The 14,161-nt window shown below is 41.8% G+C and overlaps 2 protein-coding genes and 1 pseudogene across 2 annotated transcripts in view; 2 read left to right on the plus strand and 1 right to left on the minus strand.

Annotated features, from left to right (window-relative positions):
• The window catches only part of LOC109474687, a 3,326-nt pseudogene extending 1,487 nt beyond the window's left edge, over positions 1 to 1,839 (minus strand).
• Positions 1,840 to 2,053: 214 nt separating this feature from the next.
• LOC109475061 (UDP-glucuronosyltransferase 2B4-like) lies at positions 2,054 to 11,968 on the plus strand. Its single transcript, XM_019775605.1, has 8 exons — positions 2,054 to 2,154; positions 3,045 to 3,383; positions 5,272 to 5,503; positions 6,179 to 6,347; positions 7,367 to 7,523; positions 8,446 to 8,665; positions 9,628 to 9,847; positions 10,395 to 11,968. Exons 2-8 carry the CDS (start codon positions 3,096 to 3,098, stop codon positions 10,678 to 10,680), a joined length of 1,572 nt encoding a protein of 523 aa, XP_019631164.1. The 5' UTR covers positions 2,054 to 2,154; positions 3,045 to 3,095; the 3' UTR covers positions 10,681 to 11,968.
• Positions 11,969 to 12,757: 789 nt separating this feature from the next.
• The window catches only part of LOC109474700, a 4,342-nt gene continuing 2,938 nt past the window's right edge, over positions 12,758 to 14,161 (plus strand). The window contains exons 1-2 of the mRNA XM_019775046.1: positions 12,758 to 12,844; positions 13,632 to 13,747. Of these exons, the coding sequence (XP_019630605.1) occupies positions 12,758 to 12,844; positions 13,632 to 13,747 (203 nt within the window). The remainder of the gene's footprint in view (positions 12,845 to 13,631; positions 13,748 to 14,161) is intronic.

Here is a 14,161-nt window from a genome sequence, read left to right on the forward strand (position 1 = left end):
CCTCCTGGGGACGGGGACCCTCCTGGGGCTGGGGACCCTCCTGGGGCTGGGGACCCTCCGGGGGACGGGGACCCTCCTGGGAACGGGGACTCCCTTCCCCCCACTACCCCCCACTACCTTCACAGGGACCCTCCTGGGGCTGACCTTCCCTCCCTCTCTAACTACCCTGGCCCACGTCCCCGGCGTCCTCTTCTTCTCCTCTGCTGCCTCCGTCCTCTTCTCCTGGTCCTCTGCTGCTGCTGCCTCTCCTCTCCCCAGCTCCGGCCACTTTCTTTCGTCCCTCAACACAAACCGGCGGGATGGCTGACAGCTCCGCCGGTGCAGGTCGACCATGTTGTTGAGGCGAAAAGAGAGATAATTAGCAAAGCTAATGTTGCCGGCATAACTTAAGTGTAATCGATCCATCACCTGAAAACATCTCTCTGCGAGCCTGGCCGCCATGATCAAAGAAAAACACATCCTCACTTGAACACAGGTCAACCAAAAGAGAATTCAACTCAGAGCGCTTCCCGTCCATAGAATCATAACGACGTAAAATACTTGAAACAACAACAGAGGCCGACGGGAAACGTGACTTAGTCACTGAAATAAGGGAACGAAAATCGTCAACAGTCCGGCTGAGTGGACGGTGCATGGGGAGGTTGTTCGTACCCACATGCAGGAACACCACATCCGGCTCAACAAAGGGGTGATGCAACACATCACGGGTCAAATCATAAACTGAGGCTCCAGGGTGAGGATGAAGAGAAAACAAAATACCGGGAGACAGGGACACATGGTTTGCCAGATACTTACCGATCGAGTCGGTGAAGCCTAGGATTATCTGAAACAGAAATAAAAATTCCCTGTCACATCTTTTTCTCAAATCAATACTGAAATGAATGTTAGCTTTGTCTTAATAATAGAATATTTATATACTTAACCATTTATCATTTATCAAAAGTTGCATATTTTGTGTTTTTATTATCAAGCACTAGATAGGAGGTACAGACATGCTTGTCTCACTGTAACTTGACACTACATTACAACATTGTTATTGTCACAGTAACAATTTGCAGCAGTCCCGTTGGTTGCTATGCATCTTGTTTTTCTTGCACGGCAACTAGGCAACACGTGACAAAGCTGGCGGGAAATTTTTGCACAAACACACGCAGAAGGATGAATTTTTTTTGTACTCGAGTACAACATTAACTACAATATTTAGAATTGAATCTGTCCTCATGAAGATCTAACGACTTAGAGTCTGGGTCTAAACTGGGGCTAAATTAGTTCAACGGAAATGGTTTTACTACGAACATGAAGTTTACAAGAAATGAAGCACATATACGCAAATTATTCAACAATGACCGAAATGAAATCAAACGGCAAACGATAAGGTTTAGCCATAAAATTGCCGAAAAAAGTGACCCTAGTAGACATGGAATTGCAAATATATCCAGATTCCGCACCAACAGGATATTCATAATGGGAGATAGCCAAAGGTTCAACACATTTTATCCACTTATCGGCATGTGCAAAATCGAGGGCGAAACGGGTTTCCCCCCAAATTCAAATGAGACGAAAATTCAAAACAGTCCGGGTCGGCCATTTTGTTCATTTCACTGTGCACCGAGATTGACCACAGAACTACACTAAAACTGATATAAAACCCCTCAAATATGAATGCTACGGAGAGCACATGATATACACGTCTGATACGTACCGCCATCTTGACGCAGAGGCCGAAACTGGTGATGTAATCGGCTGTCAACAACTCGGATGAAATTTCATCCCGCCGCCCGCGAAAATGTCGTCCTTAGCAACGGCGTTGCTATGGACGGCGGAGTGATATCTTCTGCAAAGAAAACTCGTTCGAAAAGCGTTCGATTGAGTACGTGGCTTTCCGGCTGAAGAGAATAAACAATTGCGAACAAAGATGACTTGCATTTTCGTCAAACAGGTTAGTTTCCTACCGGCGGACAAGTGTGCCACGCCATCCATAGTGAGCCATTACTATAAATGCATCACAAACGCACGATCGGGCGTTGCCCTTTGACCCCGCATGTAACATTATGCTGGCCAACTAAAGGTCAGAGTCAGACAACAGTTACGTTGGCTTTTCCCAAGATCACACAGCGTCTGTCGTTAGTTCGGACTGAGGGACAGTATCAGAAGGTAGGAGATATCTTTCTTTCTTCTGAGTAAGGTACGTAATGCCCATCTGCCAAGAAATCGGCAACCAGTGACATGTTCTGGCGTGGCTAGTACAAAATGGGGGTTCGCCATGCCCCTTCCGGGCGATTTGTAGTGAATCACTAACTTCCAGAGAGTAGTACATGTATTTGGACCATCGCACACCGGGGCATGCCCTTCTCTTTTTCGAAACGGGCTTGGTTGTTTTTTTACCTACTCCCCCCCTAAACACGGGACCTCCACTTATTGTCCTATCCAGGGACGTTACTAATCGAGGAACGTTACAGCATATCGGGCGATATCAAATCAAACGCTGGATCTCTTGTACCTGCTGTATAATAAATACGAACCTTATTAGCGAAAAAAATTACTTGACTTTATCCGTGCATGCTGGTTACGTCAGCACTTTATTTTAGACAATAGACACGGTTTATTTCTGAACCTTGAATCCTCTACATTATATTCTTTAGTAATGCCTAGGTCAAATTTCTAAACCGGGGCCCGGCCGGGCTGTATGAACGAAAAACTAACAATTCATATCAAGAATATACAGAAATAGTGCCCATGATTATTATCGAAAACCTTTCTGTGTTTCCTTGTCTTTTATATCGTATTTTTGCTCAATAAGACTGCCCGGCCGAGCCCACTTTTGGAAATGTGACCTGAGCAATAGGTCAAACCAAGCACAACAAATACACAATGTTTTTTTAGTAACGGTCCAAAGGTGGGAGCGAGGCCGCCTCGTGTAACTATAGGGGCAGTATGTAACATAAGAAAACTTGAAATATTTTCTTTTAATAATACCAGTGTGATTGTCATTTAATATTTCCCCTTTTCAACATATGTGTGAAGTTATCTCATATTTTTTTCAGATCCTCGGACATACTAGAAAAATCTACTATTGCCGTTACTGTTGTTAAAACATGATGAATAGTTTTCACCTAATCATGATGGGGGCCGCCATCTTGTCCCAGCATGCCCAATCTGCCGACATCCTGGTTGCCACGGTTACTTACGCGAGCCCATGGTTGGACGTGGCGAAGATTGCCGAAGTCCTGGCTTCCCGAGGACACGTCGTCACCGTGTTGGCCCATGCTAGTCAAAAGAGCGACCTCATGCGGAAATGGCCTACCTTGCGATACGAAACATATGGAGATCCAGGAAAACCACCGTCGGTCAAGGAATTTATGAAGAGTGTGCCTCAAAAGTTGGTACGTAATGTTGATTGGAAATGGCGATGTTGATATGCGCAATTCACCATCCAATAGACTATATTGATTTGATTTGATTTATTAGGCTGTATAAGACATATGTATATGTCACAGGGGACATTGGAATCCAGGGGGATCCGGAATCCTCCTAGGGGAGATTGGAATCCCTATCTCCCCTAGGGGAGATTAGAATCCCTATCTCCCCTAGGAGAATCTGGAATCCTCCTAGGGGAGGCTGGAATTCAAGTTTTTTGTACAAAAATAGGATCTGAATATCTGAATTTCAATCTCTCCTTGGAGATTGTCTCTCCAGATTCTCCTAGGGGAGATAGGGATTCCAATTTGTCCTAGGACAGGTGAGAATTCTTACAGGACAGTCTCCAATTTTAAAAGGAGAAATTGTGATTGCATCAAAATGCTTGATATCTCATTGATATTTCATACCTAAAGTTTCAATCATTTTCAGCATAGGTAAGTGAATATGTAAATGAGACTCAGATATTTGCATCAGGCCATTGTGAGATAGTGACACAAAAACCAGTTTTTCCAGTTGGAAATAGATTTGGGTCTAAGTTTGGAAAGATTTCAATTATGGAATTAGAACTGCAAATTATGCCAGGACAAATCTTGATTCCAATCTAGTAATTCACCTACAATAGTAAGTTACCAATCTCTCCTAGGAGGATTCCAGATTCCCCTAGGAGGATTCCAGTCTACCCTAGGGGAGATTGGAATCCCTATCTCCCCTAGGAGGATTCCAGTCTCCCCTAGGAGGATTCCGGATCCCCCTGGATTCCAATCTCCCCTGTGGCATATACAGCCAGGACTGCCCAACTAGCCGGAGGCTATTATAAAGGGCTAGCCCTCACAACAAGAACATAAACAATTCGGAACAGGTAAAACTTCTATACCTGTCCATGGTTTACTTAAATTGACATGAATAGCAAATTTAAGTACATAATGGCACGTGACAAACCCTGTATGGTATACCAGGGATTTACGTTAATCCTATGTAGACTGGGCTTTTTTTTTATTCGCGGGAAGGTGTTGCTAATCCGCCCCCCCCCCTTGAAAATTCGCCAGGTTTTTTTTAGAAAAAATGCCTGTCAGAAACCCGATGTTATGTCAACACAAAATAATTATTACTTATTACAAGGAGGTTAAATACAAGTTGTATTTAACCTCCTTGCTTATTATAAGCCGTTCGGACGCTATGCGACATCAAATTTGGCGCGGGAACTTCTAGCCACCCTCCCCCAACACACACATAGTATAGATAGGGTTAAAGGATATGTAGACATAAGAAATTCTTCCAATGATTGTCAAAGCTCAACTCTACCCTATACTGGCCACACACTCTATCTTGTATTATTGAATTTTTGGCAACGTCTCAGGGAGGAGCCTGACGGTACACTATTGTCTGTAGTTTGCAATGATTCTAGGAATGGTACAGACATTTTGTCCACAGGAATGGAATGTCCACAGGCATGTCTCTGACCCACATCTATGCCAACATTCCTGGGAACCCTTGGGAAGACCAATCTGCCCCGATGGCCCTTCTTTCTGTGACCCCGGGGCTCGTTTACAATACACTAGGGAAGGGAGGCATTTTTGTCCACAGGCATGGAATATCCACAGGCATGTCTCTGACTCACATCTACACAGTTAGGGGAGGAGTGCACTGTATCTGTCTACTAGATTTAACAGGTACCAAGTCTTCCTCAAAATCATGAAATGATGGCAGTACCATGCAAACAATAGCCCTAACAGCAACCACCTTGGCCATGGCAATGTATGTTTTCATTGCCAGTCTTGTTGTATCAGTAGTTGTCATACGTTTTACCCTGTACATTTATTGCTGTGTAATAAGTTTATTTTATTCTTACAGGCATTTTCTTCATCTGGATTCTTAGGCCTCATAAACTTTGCCCAGACTTTGAGTAATGCTCTGCTTGAACTTACTGAAGAGACATTGAGCGACACCCAGCTACTGAGAAAACTGAAGAACAGTCACTATGACGTTGTCCTGACGTACGCTGGTCCCTCCTGTGGACCTCTCCTGGCGCAGTACCTGGACCTGCCGCTAGTCGGCACGTCAAGATCAATGCCTACGGGGCAAGGTATGTCAGGACAAGTTTGGAGGCCTAACTGCTACCGAATGCAATCTAATTTCTTTATTATATATCGAGAATTAGGCCCTTTGATCTCTACCAAACACACACACACACAACACACACACGGACACACACACACATACGCACACACACACACACCACACACACACACCACACACACACACACACACACAGAACATGCACACACTCTCAGCAAGCCCACACCACACACACACAAACACACACACACACACATACACACACACATATACACACCACACTCACACAAACACACACACATACACACACTCACACCACACACACACACCACACACATACACACACACGAATACACACACACATACACACAAACACACACACGCCACACACACACAAACACACACATACACTGCTCCCCACACTCATTACACACACATGTGTAATGTATAATTATATAAATAATCACTATGGTGATTATGTCATAATCATAAATTTATATTGAAAATAAAACAAAGAAAATAGGCAAAGCACGGTCATACAAACAAATGAAATAAGAATAAAATCAAATGGCGTATCAAGTTGATTTTTTTACCTGTATTATTTATCCTTGAAATGATTAATGGAAGAAAATTGCAATTAGTTAATAAATGAATGTTGTTGCTTTTTTTCAAACATATTTAGACCTCCGAGCCACCGGATGCCCCAATCCTCTGGCTTACGTCCCAACAGTGTCGTCAGGACTGTCTGATAGGATGACATTCCTGCAGAGAGTCAAGAACGTCTTGGTGTACTTCATATTTACTACCGCGCCAATGTTCTTCGAAACACGTGTTGACGAGATTGCAAAAAGGTTTGTTAACATATATATTCGTTTTTTTCTTCACTCATCGTTGGTATTCATTAATTGCGATGTTTTTAAATTAAAAATAAACCTGGTAGGTGTGCCTAAAACAGTTCATTGCACTACTTGAAATTTATTCAAAGGACAAATCCAGTCTGCTGTTTCAACCTTAATACTTTAACAATTGACAGAAGCTCATCAATTTTATGCTATGCATTTTCTGTATACACCATATATAGTTGACATTCGATCAGCAAACCTGTATAATGATAATTGCAAGCACAGTTTTACTAAAGAAAAACATGTTGTTTTTTTGCTCTGTTTTGCTCCGTTTCTTTATCTCAAAACCAATAATGTCAACGGCCTAAACCAGACGTCTGTCACCAATGACTCACAATCATGGTAACTAGTGGTGGGATACATCATGTTGCAATTTTATAGCAAGAGGGATTTAGACTCCCGTATGACCATATATAGGAATGTGTTTGAGTAAGAATTTACAGAGCAGACCATATTTTGAATATGTTTTGCAAAATGTTAGCTTTCTGGTTTGTTTTCAATACCGCACATGTAGAGAGAATGCATACATTTTAGTTAGAAGTATGATGTGAAATTTATCCTCCTACAGTTCGTGAACATTTGTTTTTAAATTATATTTCGAGTGTCAACATAAGACAAAATGCCAATGAATTGATAATAATGTTTTAAAATAATGGAGCAACAAAGAAAAAACAACAACAAAGAAGAAATACAATCGTACAGTCGCGCATGTAGCTTTTGAATTTGAATATCCGTTACAATTATTATGTAAGATTCTATATCTGTATCGGTATAGCCGGTATAACCGCCCTTCGGCGTAACACACCACCTTCACAGGCACGCGGCACGGCGGCAGCTAGCTATATTACACCGAACGACTTGTTACACTCAATCTTTGCACATTTGCTTATTAAAGAATTGACCATCCTTAATCTTGACAGAAATGGTTGAAACGACATTCTGGATGAATTAATTTTCTTCACCAACAGGACTCTTGGTGAAAACTTCACCAACTCTGCTGCAATTGCAAGAACTGACGTGTGGCTCTACCAATCAGATCTCATGTTCGACTTCCCGAAACCCATGATGCCAAATATGGTCAGCATAGCGGGTCACATGGCTGAGGACGTCAAGCCTCTCAGTGAGGTCAGTCATAGAAACAATAAATAATTAAGAAAAAAAGATGGCCGTCGGCCTAAGGAGGGAATGATAACTGGTTGAATTGCATAAGTATGATGATGATGCGTGACTCGATTAATTGGTTACCTTGGCGACTTTAATTGGACTAATCCTAACCAGGGGTGCTAGAGTATACAGTGAACTTTTACGTAATACAGTACAATCGTATTAGTATGCAGTGTAATTTTACTAGTAAAATTGCTCTATATACTAATACCATGCATTGTACTGTATTGCGTAAAACTGCACTGTATATACTAGTAAAATTGCACTGTGTTCCGTAAATTGCACTGTATACTCTGGTACCCCTGCTTACAGTAGGTCAAAAATGTTGCAACGATGAAAACTATAGTCCTAGCTAAGCCTGGTGCATAAAACACTTTAATGATGGGCCTGAGCCTTGATGCCAAAACAAATAACTTCTTGCCACCAAACAGCCAACAAATTAACCATTAAACGGAATAGCGTAAAGCCTTGGGCCTTATGACCCCCCACCCCCACCCCAAAGGAGCGTTACGTAGGAAGGGTTTACAATAAAACAGATTTATTGTGCACTTATCCATGACATTAACTCTGGGTCTACAGTATGTTTTTACATTATAAGAACTATATTGACACAACAAAAGGACAGTGACTATCGTAAGGCCTTAAACTACATGTGGATACAACAAAATTGACCTACGTAGAAGACAATAGATGAATCAACTGATACTTTTTGCTCTAAAGTCTAAACATTTTTTAGCGTAGTTGCTGGTAAAATAAATCAACTGAATTGAACCATCTAGAGTGAAATTAAATTTATCCATAGTATAAAATGTAACAGATTATGATGTTTGGCACAATGTATTTAAAGTACATTCTAAGGCTTTTTCTTTTGGTAATAACATAGGATCTGGAGAAGTTTGTGCAGAGTTCTGGAGATGACGGTGTTGTGTTGGTAACGTTCGGCTCCATGGTGGCGACCATGCCTGCAGAGATAGCCGACATGCTGGCCGCTGCTTTTGCCCGTTTGCCACAGAAGGTCGTGTGGCGCTACGCCGGAACACCTCCGCCAAGTCTGGGGACCAACACCAGGACCATGGAGTGGGTGCCGCAAAACGATCTACTAGGTAAATACTCTTTACACCTGTTGGAGAATGATCTCGTAGTATCTATGCCTCTACCAGGCGTCTGAAGTATCTGGGAAGGGTAGAAATTATGCCAAATAGACAAGAGAGGACAATGTATTTTGGCGACGTCTCAGGGAGGAGCCTAATGATACAGTATTGTGTGCAGTTTGCAAGAATTCTAGGAATTTTACAGGAATTTAGTCCACATAATGGAATGTTCACAGGATTTTTTTTTTGTATGCCCACATTCCTGGAAACCCTTGAGAAAACCTGTCTGCCTAGGATGCCCTACTTTCTGTGACCCCGGGGCTTGTTCACTAACTTAACAGACTAGACTTAACAGATACACCAACGATTCCTCAAAATCATGAAATCATGGCAGTGCCATGCAAACATTAACCCTAAAAGCAACCATACCACCATCGCCATGGTAATGTATGTTTTCATTGGCAGTCTTGTTATATATATTTTTTGCGTGTTGGAACAAAGTTCAAACTCTTTAACAATGGATTCTACCAACACAGATGAGCTTTCATTCAGACAAGAGAAGATGGTGCGTTAGAGAAGTATTCGTGATTCAAACCTACTTGGTCCACACAAAACGATTTATACCCGACTAAACATTTAAACCGTGTATAAAAGTCAATTAATTTCATATCGATGCATTATTTTTTTACCTGTTGTCTTACCCATTTGCTGTTTTGCCATTTTGTTATAATATATTTGTTATTGTGCTTGCTTGACTAAAATTTGAGTTCTGCTAGAGATGTCCACCCCAAGTTATGTTCTGTAATTGTAAATAAATTATTAAATACTCCGTTAGTGTCCAATCTCCTTTGAATGTCATCTATTTAATAGTATTTAGGCAATTTCTACCTTTTCCAGGTAGAAAAGTAATTTTAAAAGTCCAGTTTTACGACTCTATAATTGCATTGATTGTCAGTGTTTTTCGTCAATTTTAGCTCATCCAAACACGAAGGCGTTTGTTTCACACTGTGGTTACAACGGAGTGGCAGAGGCCATGTACCACGGGGTGCCGCTAGTCGGGATGCCTCTGTTCGCCGAGCAGTTTGACAACATTGCCCGGGTGATGGCCCGCGGGATGGCGGTGTCACTGGACATCCACACCGTGACTTCAGAGGAGGTTTACCAGACCATCACTACCGTTATTTCCGACCCTAGGTACGTATGAGACGGTATAGCTTCCGAGTAAAGTGACCCTTTATATACAACCAAGTCTTTTATTAAGCAGACGTTTTCGGTAACGGTCTGTCACCTTCCTCAGGGCAATTCTGACTGGTTCACATTGCACTGCAGCACAGGTGTCGCTGCTACAGATCCATTCCCAAATGTACAATATTTACATATCTACACATACGCATGATTGGAATACAGGTATCTACAATGCGTTTCCAAATGTGCGGAAGTTGGATATATATATACATAATGGTGGTCAGTTATTTACCAGTTACAGAAAAGTAGGAACAGAATCCACGGTTTCAAATGTACAGCTAAGTGTCATAAGTACATGGTGGTCATTAACACAAAAAGTCCTGATCCATACAGCGTCCTTAATCCAACTTTCTTATTACCAGCTTTTCAAAGCACCTAGCCTGTCACACCTAACTAAATCACGATGGCCTCCCAAACACTGCCGACCCCAATATGAGTAAATTGTGGGTATTGACCGTCTTGGACTCAGATTTTACTGTCCTTAATAATGTTTCAGGTACAAGGAGAAAGCCAACAAGGTCTCGTCACATCTTCGTGACCAACCACAGTCGCCGATGGAGCGGGCAGTCTGGTGGATAGAACACGTCATCAAACATGGCGGCCTCCCGCATCTCAGGTCGAGGGCAGCCGAACTTCCCTTCTACCAGTACTACCTGCTGGACGTCATTGCTCTGATTGTAGCAGTTCTATCTGCCGTGCTGTTGTCTTGTTGGAAGTGTTGTTCTTTCGCTTGTAGCATGTGCAAGCGGAGTAACACAAACAAAAAGCTGAAAAGTCAGTGACCGTTTTCTACAGTGCAGCTAAAACAGTACTGTACGTTTTTTAAGGTCATTACGTTTTGAATGACTTCCATTCTGGCTAGGGAAGGAACTAGTTTGTTTCCTGATGATGTTAAAAAATAGTATTCAGTGATTTATAAGCGGTGACAGCCATCCTCGTCGCTGTTTTCTAAATTTACAGACTCCCATGTAACCATTTTTAACCAGTACTACCTGCTGGATGTCATTGCTCTGATTGTGACAGTTCTCTCTGCCGTGTTGTTGTCTTGTTGGAAGTGCTGTTCGTTCGCTTGTGGCATGTGCAAGCGGGATAACACAAACAAAATACTGAAAAGACAGTGACCGTTTTCTATAGCTAAAACAGTGACCTAGAGCACGTTTCCAAGGTAATTGCGTTTTGAGTGACTCAACTTCTTCCTCTTCGTTTCCTGACGATGTTAAAAACGCAAAGAAAAAGTATTTAGTCATTAATAATCGGCAACAGCCGTCCTCGTCGCTTTATTCTAAAGTTACATACTCTTATGTAACCATTTTTATTTTACCAGTACCTGTTGAATGCTATTGCTCTGATTTTGGCAGTTCTATCTGCCGTGTTGTTGTCTTGTTGGAAGTGTTGTTCGTTCGCTTGTAGCATGTGCAAGCGGAGTAACACAAACAAAAAACTGAAAAGTCAGTGACCGTTCTCAATAGCTAAAACAATAACCTTCAGCACGTTTTTAAGGTCATAATGCGTTTTGAGTGACTTTTCTGCTGGCTAAGGAGTGAATTAATTTGTTCCCTGACGATGTTCAAAACGCAAAGAAAATAGTATTTAGTGATGCGTTTTGAGTGACTTTTTTGCTGGCTAAGGAATAAATTAGTTTGTGTGAATAAGGTCACGTGTTTGCAAACCGTAACTCTCGCGAGATCACGTTGTGAAGTGGTTGGTCATTGATTATCCTGATGAAGGCGACAGTGGTCGCTGAAAATTTGATCCCTGTAAATTGTGTGTTGGAATAAAGTTTAACGTTTTACTATGATTACTACCACAGATGAACTTTCATGATAATAAATTAGTTTGTTTCCTGACGATGTTCAAAACGCAATGAAAATAGTATTCTTAGATTAATAAACTGTAACAGACATATCCGTCGCCTTGTTCTTTATTAACAGACTCCCATGTAACCATCTTTATTCTACCATAACTACCGTTTGGGTGCCGTCATTACTATGACTGTTGCAGTTCTATCTGCTGTGGTTTAAAATACATGTTGGACTATACATCTGTAGTGTAACTTTTTTAGATGCCAAATTGAACCTGTGGGGTTTGGGTGGCGTAGCGGCAGAGCGCTCGAGTCGGAACCAAGAGGTCACGGGTTCGAGTCCTGACATGCCACCGATCTTGTGTCCTTGGAAAAGGCACTTTACTCGACTTTCCTCACTTAACTGAAGTGAAAATGAGTATTGTCTTGTCCTGTATTTGTACTCTGTGTTGGTGGTGGCATAAAATAATTTGTAAAATGAGTGTGCTGTCGCCATGTTTGTCATGAAATGTTGGAATATGAAAAGAAACAAAAAAAAAAAAACCTAGCACCTGGCCACGCCACCCTTACACTACCTTAAAGGTCATTGCATAGATAATGAGCTACCTACTAAGTCAAACCTACCCGACTACTCGCTCGCTTCGGGGGGAGGCACGGACGTTAACCCGTCACACTTCTTTGATTTCTCGGTGGATTTGGTGAGTATAAAGCTCTGTTTTATGTCTATTGCTTTCTTCTGGCGTTTTTACAGCATTGTCACCGCAGTGCTGATGTCGTCATGTGGTTCTACGTAGCTCTACGTACGTAGCTATACACACACATATATATATATACACAGATCACCCTAATACCTTTAATATTTAGTACCTTACAACGTACACAAACAACATAAAGTTTGGTGTATTCAGTACCGCGTTACTGAAACAGACAACACCTTTTGGCATTTTCCTAACGGACGTGTATCCCTGACGACTGTAGCAAGGGTTGGATATCGTCTAAGGAAAAAAAAACTTATGTCTATTGCTTCCTTCTTCTACTATAGGATTGACCTATCTGAGATGTCGAGCAAACTTGTGAAGGAAGGACCCCTGGCGGGAAAGCTAGGAGGTGCAAACCACTTTGGTCATGGAGATGCCACATCTCAGGTAATACAGGGGTTTTTAATATTATATTAATAATTGATGTTTTGAAACCGTACAACCGAAATTATGAAATAAGCAATATTGAATCCAAAAGCCATTATTAATATGTAATTCGTCTTAAGTCTATATCAAATTGAGAAATAATTTCAAAGATTGTAATTCTTCCCTTGTAGGCGTTGAATGATCAACTGTATTTTCCTTCATAGTCTTCTGTTAAATATTGAAGTCTAACAATAAAATTATACAGTGATCGCTAGATACACCCCTGTACACGGTACGTAGTCTTATATAAAGCTAGATGTTTCAGAGAGCATCCGTTGTATTTTATTACTGACCTGTGAACAAGTCTCTAAAAATACATTATACATGAACGTCCTATTATTAAATAAAGAATAAGCTTCAATTTCAAACCCTAGCTACAAAGAATTGGGACTTAACCCAAATTTTCGGTTGACTCCATCAACCTTGTTCACGTAATGGACCCATCTATTTTTGGAGCGTGACGTCAGAGACACGTTACCGTAGTAGCGGGTTATACGTGCCAGATAACTTGTGTCGTCCCCCGTCCCCGTCCCTGTTCAGGGTAGGTCTGTGAGCTCTTATGTACATGTAGACCGCCTCTTTCACTCCTCAACTGTAGTCAACCGAAATTCTGGGGTATACGTAAGTCCCAATTCTTTGTAGTCAGTGTTGGAAATTAAAGCTTAGTCTTTATTTCATAATGACTTGTACCAACAGAGATGAACTTTCATGCTACGTACGTCCTATGTTGCTAATACTTTGTCCTCAGACTACGTTTTCGGAGTCTAAGCCCGTAACAGTCGTCTGGAAAGGAATGCCTTCTGAGGAGACTTTCCTCTTCGGGAGCTGGGATTCCTGGGAGAATGGAAGGCCGGTCACTGAGAGGTAAAGACATTACCCAACAACTATATACTCAGAGGTTACATGCCCGTAGCCAGGATTTTGAAGGGGGGGTTATCCCCACTGCTTGAGGGGACCACGAGCTCCATAGGCGCGAGGTTCCTAGGGGGGTTTGGGGGCATGCTCCCCCGGAAAATTTTGAAAATGAACCTTCTAAAATGGCATTTCGTGCATTTTTGAGAGGGTTTCCAAGGCCAAGAAAAAGTCTGAGATAAATGTTTATTCAATGACAAAGGGAGCACTTTTTCTACGATTCCAGTCCGCCTTTTCAAGAAACATCTTGGACCTTTACATTAAAAGTGGACCAAAAAGTGGACCTTTACATAAAAAGTGGACAAAAAATCGGACCTTTACATAAAAAGTGGACCAAAAAGTGGACCTTTGAGCCTTGTGGGGGGG

The sequence above is a fragment of the Branchiostoma belcheri genome, unplaced genomic scaffold (assembly GCF_001625305.1).
Source record: "Branchiostoma belcheri isolate BF01 breed outbred unplaced genomic scaffold, Haploidv18h27 scaffold102, whole genome shotgun sequence".
NCBI lineage: Eukaryota > Metazoa > Chordata > Leptocardii > Amphioxiformes > Branchiostomatidae > Branchiostoma > Branchiostoma belcheri.

What these genes read in the sequence shown, in the direction of transcription:
- LOC109475061 (XM_019775605.1), top strand. Translation starts at nt 3,096, where the DNA reads ATGATGAATAGTTTTCACCTAATCATGATGGGGGCCGCCATCTTGTCC. An exon ending in AGAGTGTGCCTCAAAAGTTG is followed by an intron (nt 3,384 to 5,271) that starts GTACGTAATGTT and finishes TTATTCTTACAG; the next exon opens with GCATTTTCTTCATCTGGATT. An exon ending in GTTGACGAGATTGCAAAAAG is followed by an intron (nt 6,348 to 7,366) that starts GTTTGTTAACAT and finishes CTTCACCAACAG; the next exon opens with GACTCTTGGTGAAAACTTCA.